Source organism: Lipotes vexillifer, unplaced genomic scaffold, assembly GCF_000442215.2.
Source record: "Lipotes vexillifer unplaced genomic scaffold, Lipotes_vexillifer_v1.1 scaffold298, whole genome shotgun sequence".
NCBI lineage: Eukaryota > Metazoa > Chordata > Mammalia > Artiodactyla > Lipotidae > Lipotes > Lipotes vexillifer.
Window position 1 is genome coordinate 1680411 of NW_006793272.1, and position 17437 is coordinate 1697847.

The window sequence follows — 17437 nt, forward strand, 5'->3', positions numbered from 1 at the left end:
TATGGGACATTTGTTAAAAATGCAGATTTCTGGACCTCCCTAGACATATATTGTATTGTGGTTTTGCCTCAGGGCAATTTTAAAAAGATGTAAGCATTTAAAATATATCATCGTTTTTGTAACTCCATTTTTGTTTTCATTCATTTAAAAATTAGAAAGGGATCTTCAAAATATTGAAGTGGTCCAGACCTCCCACAACCTCTTGGAGGCCCTGCAGTAGAGAAAGTGCCCTCAGTGAGAATTACCATCCCCCGCCATGCTCTCGCCTCCAACGTAGTGCGCATGTGCAGTGGTCTAGCGCCGAGCCAGTTGCTAAATAGTCAGCAACCTGCCTCTCTTCCTCAAGGTTGCTAGGTGGTTAGAATTTCCTGTTTTAATCATTCTGGGGCCTCCTGGGAATTACTTTGCTATTGGTTTACCTAGTTTAGAGCCCTGTGGTAACGTCAATCCAAGCACACAAACTCAGCTGCAAAACATAAAGGTCAAAAAGAGAGCCCTCCCTCCAGCTTCAGCTCCCTGCCCATCCATTGCCCCCAACACTTCCTGTACCCTAGTACTGATGGCCCCCAATAGCCCCAGACTGCAAGAGACCCCTCAGTGGGTGTTACAAACAGGTCCTCCTTCCTCCTGACAACTTGCAGTTGTCCTTTGAGCAGCCATTATGTCTGCCTCCTGCCCCACCCCAAGGAATAAAACGGCCACTAATCCCTCCCCCAATTATGTTGCTAGGTGGTTGAAACTGCCACTCTGATCTCTCAGGGACTTGGTGTTACTTTTTTACTGGTTACAAAGTTTCCAGACCCTGTAACAACCTCAGCTCCAGTGCACAAATTCGGGTGCTAAACCTCAGGGCAAAGCTCAGAACCCACACAGTAGCTCCACCCAGCTCTCCCATCCTCAGGGTCCCACCTCCCCTCACATTTCATTACTGATACCAACCAGTCCCCCGTCTCCTTGCTTCATGAGCAATCCCAGCTGTTTGCAGACAGAGACCAGAGAGCAGGGAAGGAGCGACAAAAGAGGTTGTATTTGAGCTGGGCCTGGAGAGAGTGGCAGGATTTCTCTAGGCAGAGATGGAGGGAGAAAAACTTTCCCCCAAGAGGCAATAGTAAGAAAAGTCACAAAGAGTAGAGAGGTTGAGCGTAGTCGTTGAAGTCGAATGAACTACTCAAGATTTATTTACATTAGCAGTTCTCAAATTTCAGGGGCTATTAGACTCTCCTGGGGTGCTTGCGAAAATGCAGATGCCTGGGTCTCACCTCAGACCTGCAGAAACTGATGCTGTGGGGATGGGGGGGCTCGAGAATCTACACTGTTCCACAAGCTTCTTTGGGTGATTTTGACACAGGTGATTGTTAACCATCCTTTCAGAAACACTAATTCTGGGATTCTGCCTGCTGGTCCAGATGTATTCAGCAGGCCAAAGCAGTAAAACAGCAGGTCTTCCTCATTCCTACCTGTCCCTGTGTTCCCATGGCCAACCCCTCACATCCCTCTGTCATTGGGACAGTGGGTAGAAGGTATAATTTGTGCACCCCCAAAGATAATGTTATTAGGCCGCCCAGCAATATGAAAAAAACTGGCTCACTGGGCTACTGTGGAGAGATGACAGGGGAAGGAAGGAGGAACAAAGGCAGAATTAGTAACTGATAGTCTCCCTAGGCATTCTTAAGGTGTGCACTATACAGCCAAAGAGATGACCTTTCAACTAGTGAATGGGAAGGGAGGGGTGCCTGGTGGTTACTCAGGCTTGGCACTCTCTGGTCTTTCTTTGGGGGGTGGGGACGCTGATCATGTTTATTTAACATTCTCTGCAGAATTTATTTTTTTCTTTCTGTTTTAGTCAGATGTAATTGACATACAGCACTGTATAAATTTAAGGTATACAGCATAATGACTTATATACATCATGATTACCACAATAAGTTTGGTGAACATCCGTCACCTCATATAGATACCTTGCGGTGCAAACTTTTTAGGATCTACTCTCTTAGCAGTTGTCAAATATACCATACGGTGGTGTTAACTACAGTTGTCATTTGTACATTACATCCCCAGGACTTATCTTACAACTGGAAGTTTGTATCTTTTGACCACCTTCATCCAATTCCCCCTCCCCGCCCCACCCCTTGCCTCTGGTCACCACAAATCCTATCTCTTTTTCTATGAGTTTCTTTTTTTCTCTTTGTAAAGATTCCACATATAAGTGAGATCATGCAGTATGTGTCTTTCTCTGACTTATTTCACTCAGTATAATGTCCTCCAGGCCCATCCATGTTGTCTTTAGCAGGCTGTCTCATACTGAGGACAATGAAAGTGGCAGAACAAAAGACAACTGCAAATTGATCCAGTGCCTTAGGTCCCTGAGACGCAGAAGGATCTGCTTTCCATCTTCTAAAATGGTCCTGCAAAGTCCTCACAAGCAGTCTGGGTTTTGGTTTTCTTTAGAGACCATTTAGGGTATGGAACACAAGTGTGCTCATAAAAACAACACAGGTTATAAACAATAGAGCTTAATTATCTTTCCCACTCTGATTCCAAGGGACGTGGTGGGAAAAGTAGGAAACAAATCAGTGAGGGCACTGGATCCCCGGAATTCCCTCCTCCACACTCCACCTCTGACCCACTCTGTTGCCTTCAAATAAATCATCTACTTTCTGAGAGTCAGAATGAAATTTGGGCAGTTTTTAATTCATCATTTCTCATGAAATCAACCAATAGGATCACAGTGCTTCTTCAGTCCCTCACTACGTCATCTGTAGTCATGCAGAAGGGTTTCAGCTTTTGTCCTCTTCTTGTCTTCCCTGTCTTACTACAAGGTGGGCTGGGAGCGTGAGGGGAAGAAAAAAAGGCCTCAGGGAGATTGGATGATACAAATTTTAAAATGTGCTTCTCTCCCAGTAGACACCACCACTCTCCATTGTTATATGAGGAAGGTGGCACCTCAGTAGAACACAGTATGGGTAAGTTTTGATTGAGGAATAGGATGAAGAGCAAAGTTGGGAGCAGGATGCCGTAGCCTATGCAAGGTCAGAAGGAACAGCACTGTAGAAGTTTCTGGGTAACATAAAATAAGTATATCCTAGTTCAGACTTGGAAATAAACCATGTTGCTTTCTGTAGGCCTCCACTCTCACTGCAAACAAATATTCCTGTGATGTCTCAGTGGTTCTCAAAGGAAATAAGCTCTAATTGGACTCCCAGGCCACAGTGAGCTCATGTGGTGAAAGAATTGTCCTCCCTCCCTCCTGACCAGGGGTGCTGGCCGTCATGGGATGGGGACTCTCTAAGTGCTTTCTGGAGCTACTGTCTTCTCTACATAAGTGCCTTTCTGGCCAGTTTCAAACATAATGGACCAGAAAATGAAATGCCAAATGTTCAACCTCTTAGCTTGCCTCTGGGAATGGGACATCAGACAGCTAGTTCTTTACATTTACCTAGAGCTTTACGCTTTCCCAAGCACTTTAACATACTTTCTCTCATTTGGTTCTCACACCCACCTGCGAAGTTGTCAGGGCATCGATTATCTAGTGCAGATGTGGCAACTGAGGTCTGGAGAGAGAAAGTGCTTCTTGAGGGTCACACATCTAGTTCGTGGTAAAGCAGCTCTAGAATCCAAGTCTTCTGACCCTTGCTTCCACTCAAATCTGCCACTCACTTGGTTCACTTACTATCTATGGGTATAGTGCTCAAACAGGGGCATCCCTCACAGGATTCGGTGGGCTAGTGCCTGGAAAGCTCAAGCTCTCTTTGACATCCTGCTATACCCCATCCCCCATCAGGAGCTCTAGGGAGCCTGACCTTCTCGCATCCTCATTCAAATCCCTGTGTCTGTTCCTCACTCTCCTGCCTTGGTCTGGGCTCACCAATACCCCGGAACAAACGCTCCTTGTGCCCTCTCTCACGTCCCCAATTAAATTGCAACTCAACGCTTTACTCCTCCAAGAGCCTCCCTAGAGTGAAGGAAGGCACGAGGGATTGGGGGAAATTTTTTCCCTTTTATATTTTAGTTGCTGTGTTTTTCCTAGATAGGAGAAGAGAGCTGGCTTGTTCTTATCTCTTAGTCCTCAGCTCAGATATCATCTCCTCAAAGAGACCTTCCCTGAGCCACCAATTTAGAGCGGGTGCCTTCGTTACTCTATCTCACGGCGCCCTGTTCTCTTCTCTCACACCAATTGCCACAAATCACCTGAATTGTTTCGCCTATGTTTGCGTATTCTTAGGCTCCCCACTAGAAGAAAAGTCCACTGAAATTAGGCACTTTGTCCTTTTCAGTTCTGCAGTCCTAAAGCCTGGCGTGGAGCAGGTGTTCAATAGATTTTTATAGAAGGAATGAATTGGAGAGCCAAAGGCAGATATGAAGTGAAGGGAGCATCAGTAATATTATGTATCGGTTTTCAAGTATATCATCTTATTTCATCTTCACAACAGCCTGCTGAGGTAGGTTCTGTTACTATTTCCATTTGATCAATAAGGCTCACCAGAGTGAAGACATTTGTCTAAGGACACACAGCTAGAAACCGGTGGTCCGCAATTCAAATCTGGATTAAGTTGACTCTAGAACCATAGCTCTTAAGTGCTCAGGTACACTGTCGCTTGGGGAAGTGCACTGAGTGGGATTTCACAACGAGCAGCGTGTTGTCTCCTACATGACAGAAACAGAAACGGAGCCTGACCACGGTTCCGAGATTTTGACAAACAGATCCCTCTATATACACTTGGCCGGGCCTCTGTCTGCCCAGGTTTCTCTCCTGCTTGTTTCCTTCAGTTTCTCTGCTACAGAAGTGACATTTGCAGGGTTCTTGCTTTCAGCACTGCAGGTCAGACACTGCACAATTCTGGTAGCGCCATTCATAGCAGATGTGGCAGTCCTGAGACCCACTGAACTGCTTGTCACCTTTTCTGGGCGTCCCCAGAAAGGTAAATAGAACCTTTCAGTCCAGCAGGCACAGATTGTTCTGCCTGCCTGCATCTTGCAGTTGGGGAGTGAGGAAGCTTTTCCTTTGGGAGGACAGAGGCAGTCAGATGGTGGTGAGCATGGGGATTTGCTGAGCTCACCCAGCAGTTTTCAGAAATAACGGAGACTAAGCCCATCAGGGCTTCCATTTCTGAGCCTGGGAAGAAGTGAGAGGTGTGTCTTATCACCTGGTTGTGGAAAAATCTACAGGTCTGTCCCCATGTGGGATTATTACTGGTCTCACGTACTCAGATTGTCATAGCATGTGCTGTCTAACTTCCTGCCTCACTGATCGGGAGCTTCCTTTTAACCTCCCAGGCCATACTTCTGTTTTTTAGATTGCTTGTAAATATCACCTCCTGAGGAGTCACTGGGCCTGAGTTCACCCTGACCTAACTCCTTACGCATAGCAGATGCTCAAGTCCTTGTAGAAAGAATGAATCAATGAATGAACAAACTTGCCATGGAACCCTGGGCAAGTCTCAACCTTTGGAAACGCATTTCCTCACCTGTAACATGCAGATAGTCGTGCCTACATTCACAGAGTCCTTGTGAGGATCAAACAAGACACTATACGCAAGTGTGCTTAGTAAAGTATAAAGCAAGGTATTAACTATAATTATGAAATCCATCATCTAGGCAGATTTCCTTTCAGTTAGATAATGCCCCTCCCCATTGCCATACAATTTATTCAACTCCAAACACTAAACACTTGCAAAGGATATAAACTCACATTATGTATTTTTAAAAACATGGTTGACAAACTATAGATCAGAGATTTTCCCAAGCTTCTCCCTATCAATTAGTGAAGAAGTATGTGTTGGGTACCGACTATGTGTCCCACATTTTACTAGGCATCAGGCGAATGTAAAGAAAACCTAAAGCAGAGCCCCTGTCTTCAAAGAGCTTCAGTCTACAAAGGTAGAAAAGAGACATATTTTGAAATAACTAGAGTAGAAGTTGCCAAACCACGGTCGGCCTGCCACTTGGTTTTGGATAGCCTGCGTGCTAGGAATGGTTGTTACATTTTTTAATGGTTGAATAAAAATCAAAAGTCAGAATAATATTCTTTGAGACAGGGACTTCCCTGGTGGATAAGAATCCGCCTGCCACTGCAGGGGACATGGGTTTGATCCCTGGTCCAGGAAGATCCCACATGCTGTGGAGCAACGAAGCCCGTGCGCCACAACTACTGAGCCTGCGCTCTAGAGCCCGCACCACAACTACTGAGCCCACTCGCCGCAACTAGAGAAAGGCCACACGCGCAGCAACGAAGACCCAACGCAGCCAAAACTAAAATTAAATCTTTAAAAAAAATTCTTTGAGACAAAAATTATATGAATTTCCAATTTCAGGGCCCATAAATAAAGTTTTATTGGCACAGAGGCGTGCCCACTTTTTAATGTATTTTCTATGGCTTCTTCTGCATTATAAGAACAGCATTGGAGAGTGGTGACAGTGGTCTTACAGTTCACAAAGCCTAAAATATTCACTATCTGCCCCTGTAGAGAAAAAAAAGTCAACCCCTAAACTAGAGGACAATAAGCTTAGGTTTGGTCAGCTTGTCAGTTGCTCTGTTTTCACACTTTAAAATGTTCTGGGAAGTCATATGCATTAAAGATTCATTAATTTGGGGAATTCCCTGGAGGTCCAGTGGTTAGGACTCTGCACTTCCACTGCCGGGGGCCCGGATTTGATCCCTGGTCGGGGAACTAAGATCCCACAAGCCATGTGGCGTGGCCAAAAAAAAGAAAAGAATTAGAAAAAAATCATTACTTTGTTCATTTATTCAGTAGATATTAAGTGAGAGCCTACTGTGTGTCAGACCATGTATCCTGGTTAAGACTGGAGGGACTCCAGTATAAAGTATCTCTGCATTAGTATCAAGAGAAAAACACTGTGGCGTAACCTCCTAGAAGATTCATCGGGTGATGGAAACTTCTCTGTGCTTCCAGAAGTCTTGAGGGCTAGGCCAATGGGAACTCTGATGGAGTCAGTGCAAGGATTCTAATTCCAGTCATTCAAGACTTCTTTAATAATTGGCGCTGATTTTCTAATGAATGAGAAGGCCTATCATGCTTTTCTTTCACTCTGGGTGATTCCCAATATGCCACATTTATTAAGAGCAGCTTTGAGATAAATATATTTCTCATCAAGGCTTTGTGATTAGTTCACAGTTTTATAGGCCCAGGTACTTCTAAAAGTTCAAACAGGGGAAATTGGGAAAGAGAACAGAGGAAAAAGCAAAATAATCCTATGATGGAAGAAAGGAGAATAAGAAAGAGAAATATAATTACCTCCCCTCACCCCATTTCTACTCTTAGATCGCTTCTATGTTCCTCTTTTAAACAAAGGCAGATTTACCTTGACAGCTGACATAATGTAATTTTGCTGTCAGATCTCAAGTAAAAAGCAGAGTATTGCAGTAGGTCGTAACCTCCGAGGCTCCTCTGGGGTATTTTGGCTTCTGTGTTGTAGCTAAAGGCCACCTCCTGGCCCAGGCTGTCTCTCACGCTGAACCGGGCTACAACACAGGGCTCTGGTGACCACAGCAAGAGAGAGACCTAATTAATATTAATCACTCAGATCTCATGTTTAGTTTCTAAACCTCAAGCTGCTCAGAAATTAAAGAACGTTTGTATCAGATAGCTTTCCAGTCAATTGATTCTCGGTGCCCAGAACAAGAATCAAGGCAGAAGCCAAGAAGAACACATTCCCCAACCATGGCCTTTGGGCCATGGACATTTGACTTTTCCACCAATATTATTTGTAGCCTATGAAGAGAACATTCAGAGGCCAATCCATGGGAAGGCCAGGTCTTCTCAGCTTGTTTCCAGGTTGTCCACCCATAGTTGTTATTTTATGTAGTGGTTGAAGGCACCTTTGGCTTGGGGACTGTTGCACAGACCTGATCCTTTGCAAAATTGTGATGATGGTGACGTTTTCCTCCAGTGCCTCCAATCTCTTTCTCTTATTGGTGTCCTATCTCCAGTCTTCTTCAGGTACGTTTTCCTCACTCCCTTGGCTCCCCATGAAAACCTGATCTCAGTAAGGGATTGAACTCACACTGAGTCATAAGTCACCTACTAACAACTCAAAACATATTTGCATTATAACTGGGGACAAGGTCCTAAGGTGTGGGATTTCAGCAGGACAGTGGGAGGATGTCTATGAATCCTCTGAGATTTATGCTAAATTGTATGCATGTTTTGCTTCATCAGATTATCAAAGCAATCCATGACCTGAAAAAGGTAAATTGCAGTCTTAAAGTAATGAAATGCAAATAGTGAAACTTGAAACTGTAGTTCCATGACTGTCAACCCCACGAGAACAGGGACCACATCTTTCTTGCTCCCCTGTTACCTACTGTATCCCCAGTGCCAAGAACGTAGTAGAGTACATGGTAGTCTCTCAGTAGTCATTTGTTAAATTCATTCATTTATCCATCCAAGAGATAGTTACTGTTAAGTGAATGGAGGAAGGAATCAGCTGGCAGAAGAGCAGAGGTATTCTTTGGGCATTAGGCCTTACCCGTCACTTACATAGTTGGTCCTGTTTCTGTTTGAGTTACCCAAGATAGAGTCTCCATGACAACTACTGATGTTCCTGATGAAGATCCAGGACAGGTGAGTCTGGGATGCAGAGAAGCAGCCCAGGCATCTGCCCTGTTTGGTTGTCCTTTAGCACAGGGAAAGAAAACCCACTTCCCTTCACTTGTCCTCTTCCTGTTTTCCACTTGCATCTTTGTCGGTCACCAAAATCATTACCAGGCAGCAGCAGGCATCAAAGGCTCAGCAGAGACCTGCCAAAGTATAACCCTCAGCATTTTGAGGCAGAGTGCTCTCATCCCCAGCAGATGTGGGCTCTCAGACAGCTTGCTGACAAAACCACGAGTGGGTGTTGATGCAGAATCAACAGGAATCCATTTCTGTGTTAGACCACCAGGGGGAGGGCCAGGCCCAGGCAGGGCTGGAAGTCTGAAAAGCCAGCCTTTGGTGCCCCCTGCAGCGTTTGCGGAGAGAATGCTCCTCTCTCCTCCCCTGATGCTGGAGGGTGGATAGTCAGTCCATTTGCTGGTGTGGATATACTTTCAAGTGAGGCTTTCAAGCGTCCAAGAGCTGTCTGGGAAGGAACAGGGCTGAGAGGGCCCAGGGCAGGATGTGTAAGTTGAACGAGGAGTTCTTGTCATGCCAATAAGCTTCGTAGCTCTGAACTTTTTACCCTCTGTGGGTGTGGTGATTTCAGGTGGGTTGTCTGATTGTTCATTTGGGGAGGCTGGGGGTATTAGGGACAGAACTAAGAAGAAACCAGAAGTTTGAAGTCTGGTGGGCAAAAAAAAAAAAAAAAAGGAAAGAAAAGGAGACCTAGTGTGTGTGTGTGTGTGTGTGTGTGTGTCTGTGTGTGTGTGTGTGTGTGTGTGTGTGTGTGTCTGTGTCTGTGTTGGGGGCTGGGGGGCAGGAAATCTCAGCTGAGGAAAACAGAATAAGTCACTTAGTCTCCAGAAACAAGGAGAAGGCTCCTTAGAGGATCCCTCTGGTTAGAAGCCAGGGGAGAGTCCATGAGTCAGTGAACCAAGTAGAAGGGTGAAGCTGGGGGGAGTCTGAGGTTGTGTGGAAGGCTTGCACCAGGGCCTGAGGGGTTGGGATGCAGGCAGGAAAGGAGGAGGTATGGTTTCATTATTACTTTGGATCAGACAGACCTGCTGAGGCCCTTATGAAGAGTGTGCCCTTGGGCCAGTCACTTTGACCTCTGTGCCTCAGTTTCCTCACCTATAAAATTGAATTGTTAATAGTACCTACCTCAGGTAGTTGTAAGGATTTAATGAGAAAATATTCATGAAAAGTGCTTTGTATAGTGTCTGGCACATTATAAGTGCTCAATAAATGGTAGTTATTATTATTTTTTTAACATCTTTATTGGAGTATAATTGCTTTACAATGGTGTGTTAGTTTCTGCTTTATAACAAAGTGAATCAGATATACATATGCATATGTCCCCATATCTCCTCCCTCTTGCATCTCCCTCCCTCCCACCCTCCCTATCCCACCCCTCTAGGTGGTCACAAAGCACCGAGCTGATCTCCCTGTGCTATGCGGCTGTTTCCCACTAGCTATCGATTTTCCATCTGGTAGTGTATATATGTCCATGCCACTCTCTCACTTCAGCCCAGCTTACCCTTCCCCCTTCCCATGCCCTCAAGTCCATTCTCTATGTCTGCATCTTTATTCCTGTCCTGCTTCTAGGTTCTTCAGAACCATTTTTTTGATAGTAGTTATAATGATATGAGATAGAAAGTGCCTGGGATTTAATAAAGGCTTGTATCTATGCCAGATATTCACTGTATTCTTATTACTGATTTCTCTAAGCCTTAGGAAACTGAGAAAGACCTCAGCTTGGGACTAGAGGTGGAGGCAAGGGGCTTGTCCAGGTAAGGTCTGGGTAAGGTAAGGCAGCCAACCCGGGGTGCTGTGCTAAGCCAGGTAGACAGCAGCATGAGGGCTCAGCATGGGGATGTGGGAAGCCACAAAAGCAGATACCATCTTTAAAAATTATTTTTCTAAAGGCAGGCTCTAAACCTCATCATCCAGCTCCTAGAGATGTGACTCTGCTTCATGCTTCTCCTTCTTGCTGGGACATGTTTCCTGTTGGCACAGGAAAGACTTCCTTCCCATCTGAAGATATTTTCATGTGGAATCAAAGAATGGGAGGTAGAAAGGAGTGAGGCCAGCTCCTACACTCTTACTGCCCCCCATAAACACCAGGCCAGTCCTTGCTGGTGTGCAGGCTATTTCCCTGCCAGAAATGAGATCTGAAAGCCAGCCTCACTTTTCTGTCTCCAGATTTGACCTCAAGGCTCAGCTCAATGTGTAATTTCTGAATCAACCTCACAACAACGCAATCAGATAGGTACTGCTTGGGGGGTAGCCAGAAAAACAGAAATCACTTTAAGCCTTTCAAACATGGAGATTTAATACAGAGGGTAGTCACAGGTGATGGAAGAGCTGAGAAACCAAACAGAGGGCAGTGAGGCAACTCAGAGATTAGCAGCAACAGGAAGCCCCTCTTAACCCTGGAGTTGGAGGGACGACTGGAAGATGTGGTGAGTGGTGTTTACAGAGCTTGTAGACTGGGGCTATCTGGTGGGAGCTCGAGCCAAGATGGGGCTGCCCTGCAGAAGCTGGGGCCAAGGAGGGGTGGGATGCCTGGTGGTAGTTGGAGGTGAGCCACGTAGGAAACACAGCCGCTGCTGGAGTTGCCACAAAAAGTGAGGTTGGGGATGGGGAAGAAATATCCTAGCTTCTCTCTTCTTCCTACCTTCTGGTTGGTCAAACCCACACAGAAACAAATGGCAAGGGACTGTGGGGAATGTAGTTCCCTGATACAGAACAGAGCAGGAAATGAACAGGGAATGGATCTGAGAGTAAGCAGCAGATGAAAAGCCTAATTATCCATCCCCATTTTACAGAGGAGTCAAATGAGGCAGAAAGAGGTTAAGTTGCCCCAAACTACACTAAGTGGCAGTCCAGGTTTCAAATCCAGTCAGTCTGACTACTCCTGAGCCCATGCTCTCTGTAATCACTACTATTATATACTCACGGTAATAGCACTATTGTTATTTTACTCAAGGCAGACTTTTCCCTCTAGATTTAAAGCTCCCTAAAGGCATCTACTGTGTCTTTACCTTTATATCATTTATAGCACCTAGGTTTTGTGGATTTTTCCGAACCTACTAGAAAATGTAGATTTTTGACTGAAATGGGATTATCAGCAGGTTTTCATAGGTTCCCCATCAGCTGGGGTGAGTGGAGGGGACTATGAAAATGTCCTCTGCCATTCTGAATGTTTGTTTTCTTGTTAGTGAAATGTAGCAATTTCTGATCAGATTCCAGACAATGGTTTGGCAAGTCTAAGTGGCAATGAGAAAAATCGGTATCTAGATTGCTTGAGGGCATCCCAAAGGGAAGAGACAGTTACTAAAATTTGAAATGGCTTGGCTCCAATGTCATAAAATTTCTACAACTTGAATTGAGCAGCTCCTTCACTTGGGAAGAGGATATACTATCCCTTAGGTGACTTAGCTGGCAGGGTTTATGTTTTATTCTGTTTTATTAAGCAACAGGTCTTGGGTACTAAGAGTACCCAAGTTACGTTGGAAGAAGTGTCAGTGATTCCTATCTAGATGAAATCTACAGGCACAGGAACTGGTAGGACGAGGTGATCGGACAGTTCAGAATGATGGTATAACTGGGGCAGGAAAGAAGATGTGTTAGAGACCTTGTAGTGAAAGTGCATTTCCAGTGCTTCTTGGCCTCAAGGTAAGTGTCAATGTGATAGGATAGTGGTTCTGTGCATGGGCCTTGGTGTTAGACTACCTCAGTTCAAATCTAGGCTCTACCACGCTCCAGCATATGGCTTTACCAGTATACTGGGGAATCATACATATTGTAATACAGTCCACTACTCTGGTTTTTCTCCTACCTCTCTGGTTGTTCTTTCTCAGTTTCTTTGCATGATCAATTCTGTCTTTCCAAGCTCCAAACATTGGAGTACCCTGGGCCTCATTTTTGGATCTCTTTTCTATGCACAGTCACTCCTGTTGTGATCTCTCCAAGTCCCATGGTTTCAAATACTGTGGACACACTACAACTCCCAAATCTCTGTCTCCAGCCTCTCTGCTGGACCTGTAAACCACTGCCTACCCAACATCTCCACTCAGATGTCTAATAGGCATTTCTCACTCTACACGTCTAAAACCCAACTCTGGATCTCTGCCCCCTCCCAAGCCTGTTCCTTTCCCACTCTTCCCCAACTCAGTAAGGGATGAATCCACCCTTGCAGTTACTCAAGGCCCCAAATCATGGTGCCATCCTTGACTCCTCTCTTTTGTTCACACCCCACATCTCCATCAGCAAACTGGATCTATTTTTGAAATATATCTAGAACCTGACCATTTCTCATTGTGTCCATCATGACCACCCTTGTCTAAGCCACCAACAGCTCTTGTCTGGGTCAATGTAATGGTCTCATAATTTGTCTCTGTCCCAGTACCATTCCATCTTTTTTCAATCAGCCACATCAATCTTATTAAAATGCCAGTTAGATCATGTACCTCCTCTGTTTAAAACCCACAGCTCCCCATTTCACTCAGAGAAGAAGCCAAAGTCTTCACAAAGGTCTATCAGGCCCTACATGATCTGTCCCTCACCCCCATTACCTCTCTGACCTCATCTCTTACTTCTCTCCCCTTTGTATACTCCACTTCAGTCACATTGGCCTTCCCAAGACTGAAATCAAGGTGTCAGCATAGCTCAGCTGTTATCTAGAGACTCCGGAGAAGAATCTGTTTCAAGTTCATTTATGTTGTTGGCAGAATTCATTTCCTCGTGGTAGTAGGACTGAGGTCCCCACTTCCATGCAGGCTGTCAGCTGGGGGCCATTCTCAACTCCTAGAGGCTGCCCATATTTTTTTACCACATGACTCCATCTTCAAGCCAGCAATGCCACATCAAATCCTCCATGCGCTTCAAATCTCTGACATTCTCTTCTGCTACCAGCTGGAGAAAACTCCGCTTTTAAAAGACTCGTGTGATTAGATTAGGCCCACCTGGATAATTTCCCTGAGTAGTAACCTTAATTATATCTGCAAAACCCCTTTTGCCATGTAATGCAATGTAATCACAAGTGTGCTATCTCATCGTATTCACAGTCCTAATGATTAGGGCAGGAAATCTTGGGGGAGCATTTTAGCACTGTACCTGCCACAATAATAGTCAGACTGAGAAACTGACCAATCAGAATGTATGCCAACAATAGCACTGGAGCAGGGGCGTGGATAATACCTGCTGCTCCAGGTGTTACACTTTACTTGCTGGATTGTGAGGTGACCTGAAGGTGTCCCAGAGGCAACAGCCGGAGTGGCAGCTATTTACCAACTGGTATGAATATATTTTTTATTTATTTATTTTTTGCGGTACGCGGGCCTCTCACTGTCGTGGCCTCTCCCGTTGCGGAGCACAGGCTCTGGACGCGCAGGCTCAGCGGCCACGGCTCACGGGCCCAGCCGCTCCGCAGCATGTGGGATCTTGCCGGACCCGGGCACGAACCCGTGTCCCCTGCGTCGGCAGGCGGCCTCTCAACCACTGCGCCACCAGGGAAGCCCCAAGTATGAAAATATTTTTAATATTTTAACAACCAGGGACTGTAATAGTGCATAGCAGTTGTTTATCTGCTTGATGAGTTACAAATCATGGTGTAGCGTGTGAAGTGCTGCATTCTTCTCTGAGCTTTGAGAGTCTGAGGTTGGTCCTGGATGACTAGGGGAAGGCGGGGAGACCCCCTGCCCTCCTTGGCACTTCCATGGTGTGCAGTGGCCCCTTCCAGCCTTGCCTGCTGTTTTTGCGGTGCCAGGTATTTTTCTGAAGAATGTCTTCATTTGCATGGTTGTCTTACGCAGTGGGAGAGTCCATCCATCATCTGAGCCTCCAAATGCCGCCACCTCAAGGGAGACAACCAGTCCTACATATATGGCCTCTCCCCAAGCCATCCAGCAGATGTGGCTTAGTGAGGCAAGCGCTGTTTACTTGCTCTCAGCATTATCGTGAACCCTTCACAGCAGCCAAAGCAACCGAGGGTTCTTATTAACTTGCTGAGTGAAGCTTGATCACAGATCATCATGAGCCTCATGTTTTCTGAGGACTGATCTCAGGCAACAGAGATGCCCTTTGTGGGTGAGTTGGGGTAGGAAGAGGGCCTGAGTTAAATGACTTTTCTGGGACTGGTCTGTTTCTCCCACCTAATATTTATATATGGGTGAATTTGATTAAAATGATATCAAGGGCAGCTTCACTTGATGGAACTGGGAGCATACCCATCAGGAGCGACAGAGACAAGGTGGATGTGTTGAAAGAAGTGTCACAGAGGGAAATAAGCAGCTTGAGGGAGATGTAAGGATAAAGGGAGGGGAGTAAACCACTGCTAATTGCAAACAACACGAATAATAATATACAATATGGCCAGCTTCACCTGCTGACGTTGGCCGGGACCACAGAGCACAGGTGAACACATTCACAGTGAAGCCTGTCAATGACTGAGTCTCTACTTAGACTGAGTCAGCCTCTGGTACCTTTGGAAGTAGGAGAGATTTTTGTCTTCAGTGGCTTCCCTTCCTGTAACCTTTCCCTCATATCTGGGCCTTTCTAAAAACTGCATTAATACTGAAGTGGAGATGTTGCAAGTGGAATCAAATCTACTTGCTGGTCTTTGCCATGTAAGCAGAACCAGATATTTTTGGAATCAGGTTGCCCAATATCAGGATCCCACTGGATCCGATTCCAAATGGTAAAGACACATTAACAGAGGATCCCAAAGCAGCGGGTAGTATTCAGGACGGTTGGCCACGACGCTAGATGTGTGATATGATATAGACCCTATTAAGGCCATCTCTCTGCAAACCCCACCCCCTAGCTCTCTCTCAAGCTGAGGTGTTTTCTTCAGGTGCAACAGTAGGTGGCATGCAAACACAACTTACTACCAGCAAGTGAGAGAGCTGGAGTTGAAGATTTCTACCCTTCCTAGCAAAATGTCACTGAGCTCAGTAGGAGACGCTACAGCCCTATCTCCCTTTTCCTCTGCCATTAGGAACAATCAGCTGCAAGACAACCAGGGAGAAAATGACAAATGCCTCAGCATGAATATTGCCATCTTCAGTAGGAGTAGGGCGTTTGGCTGATAGGCATAGTGGTGGAAATATAAGCCCCTGAAATTCTATGCCTTTCCCCCTTATAAAGACAGGCTAGGAGTGAGCATAGAGTGTTTCAGAGTTGTTGGCCTAGTTGGGTTTGAACGAGAGAGAGAGAGAGAGAGAGAGAAAGAAATTGAACTATATTCCATTTCAAAAGCAGCAGATAGATAGAATTTCAACCTAGAAGGGACCTTGAGAGCCTATCCTATTCATCTGTAGACACTCAGACTCATAGGATATCAGAGCTGGCAAGGATATTAAAGACCATCGAGTCAGACACACAAATGACCAACAGGTACATGTAAATCAAAATTACAATGAGATATCACCTCATACCTGTTAGAATGCCTATTATAAAAACGATAAAAGATAAGTTGTGGTGAGGGTATGGAGAAAAGGGAACCCTGGTGCACTGTTGGTGGGAATGAAAACTGGTGCAGCCACTATGGAAAACGGCATGGAGGTTCCTTAAAAAATTAAAAGTAGAGCTACCATATGGCCCAGAAATTGCACTTCTGGGTATTTATCTGAAGGAAATGAAATCACTGTCTTGAACAGATATCTGTACCACCATATTCAGTGCAGTATTATTCACAATAGACAAGACATGCAAACAACTTATGTATCCATTGATGGATGGATAAAGAAAGTATGGGTAAAGAAAATATGGTATATATATACACATACACAAGTAAAGATACAAATTCACTGATACTCAAGTAAGCAGGACCTCAGATAGCCAGAACTTCTTTGCTAATACTCCGTTTATAGAAATGATAGTTAGATCATAAGAAAATAAGCTAAGTTTAGATGTTTATTTTGACATCAAAAACCAGGACAGAGCTTGGACTGATCCCATATCCTATACCTTCGCCATTTCTAGTTTAGAGTAATATAAACGCTACTGATCTAAATGATAACATGATGGTCAAAGATTCAGCGATAGACTCTACTTAAGAGCATGTCACAGTGGACTGCAGTTACTCATACATTGTTGATAAAAAAAAAAAAAAGCCACTCTCTGAGAAGGTTGTCCTTGGCAATGGACTGCTCAGTTTTGGGAGGGAGATGTCTGCAGTGAAGATGGAGATAAAGCCCTCCCGCCTAGAGAACTGGATCAGCTCAATCAACCCTGGAGATTAGTGAGGGGATATGTTGTAGCCAAACTGCTCATACCTCCTGAGCTCTTCTTACTAAGGCAAGAAAATGGATTCAGAGATTTAAACATAATTTTAACAGGTAACCAAAAAGTCTTATTAACTAGAACATCTTCTAGACTACTGCGATCCAATGGACTGAGTCCAAACTGAGTTACCTTGGAAAGAAATAATTCAATCTAATAGCTGGAAAAGCTAATGTAAAGTAACTAAAGCAGACAGACTATATCATTGAGTTTCCAATGGGCTCCAGGCCACTGTGACCACTCCTGAAACCAAGGTAACCGCCCTTATAGAGCAAAGCTACTCACGGCAATAAGCTGGTAGGAGTTGTTCATCATGGCGATCAGCATGTTCAGCAGCACTACCAGGGAGATGACATTGTACGTCCCAAACATGGTTGCTCCCACAAACTCTGTGAACTCGTGTCTGGCTTTTACGTTGGTAACATAGAGATTCAAAAGGCCGAATACAGACCAGAAGAGTGACTGAAGGGTTTCAAAGAGCCTAAAAGAGATCAAAGAATAGGTGAGTTAATTCTCTAGGAGGAGCAAGAAAAGAGCAAAAACATGAGGTGATTTGC

At 45.0% G+C, this 17437-nt stretch overlaps 1 protein-coding gene across 1 annotated transcript in view; it reads right to left on the reverse strand.

Moving 5' to 3' along the window:
• The window catches only part of TRPC5 (transient receptor potential cation channel subfamily C member 5), a 139012-nt gene that overhangs the window by 21105 nt on the left and 100470 nt on the right, over window positions 1–17437 (reverse strand). The window contains exon 6 of the mRNA XM_007466308.1: window positions 17166–17361. Within this exon, the coding sequence (XP_007466370.1) occupies window positions 17166–17361 (196 nt within the window). The remainder of the gene's footprint in view (window positions 1–17165; window positions 17362–17437) is intronic.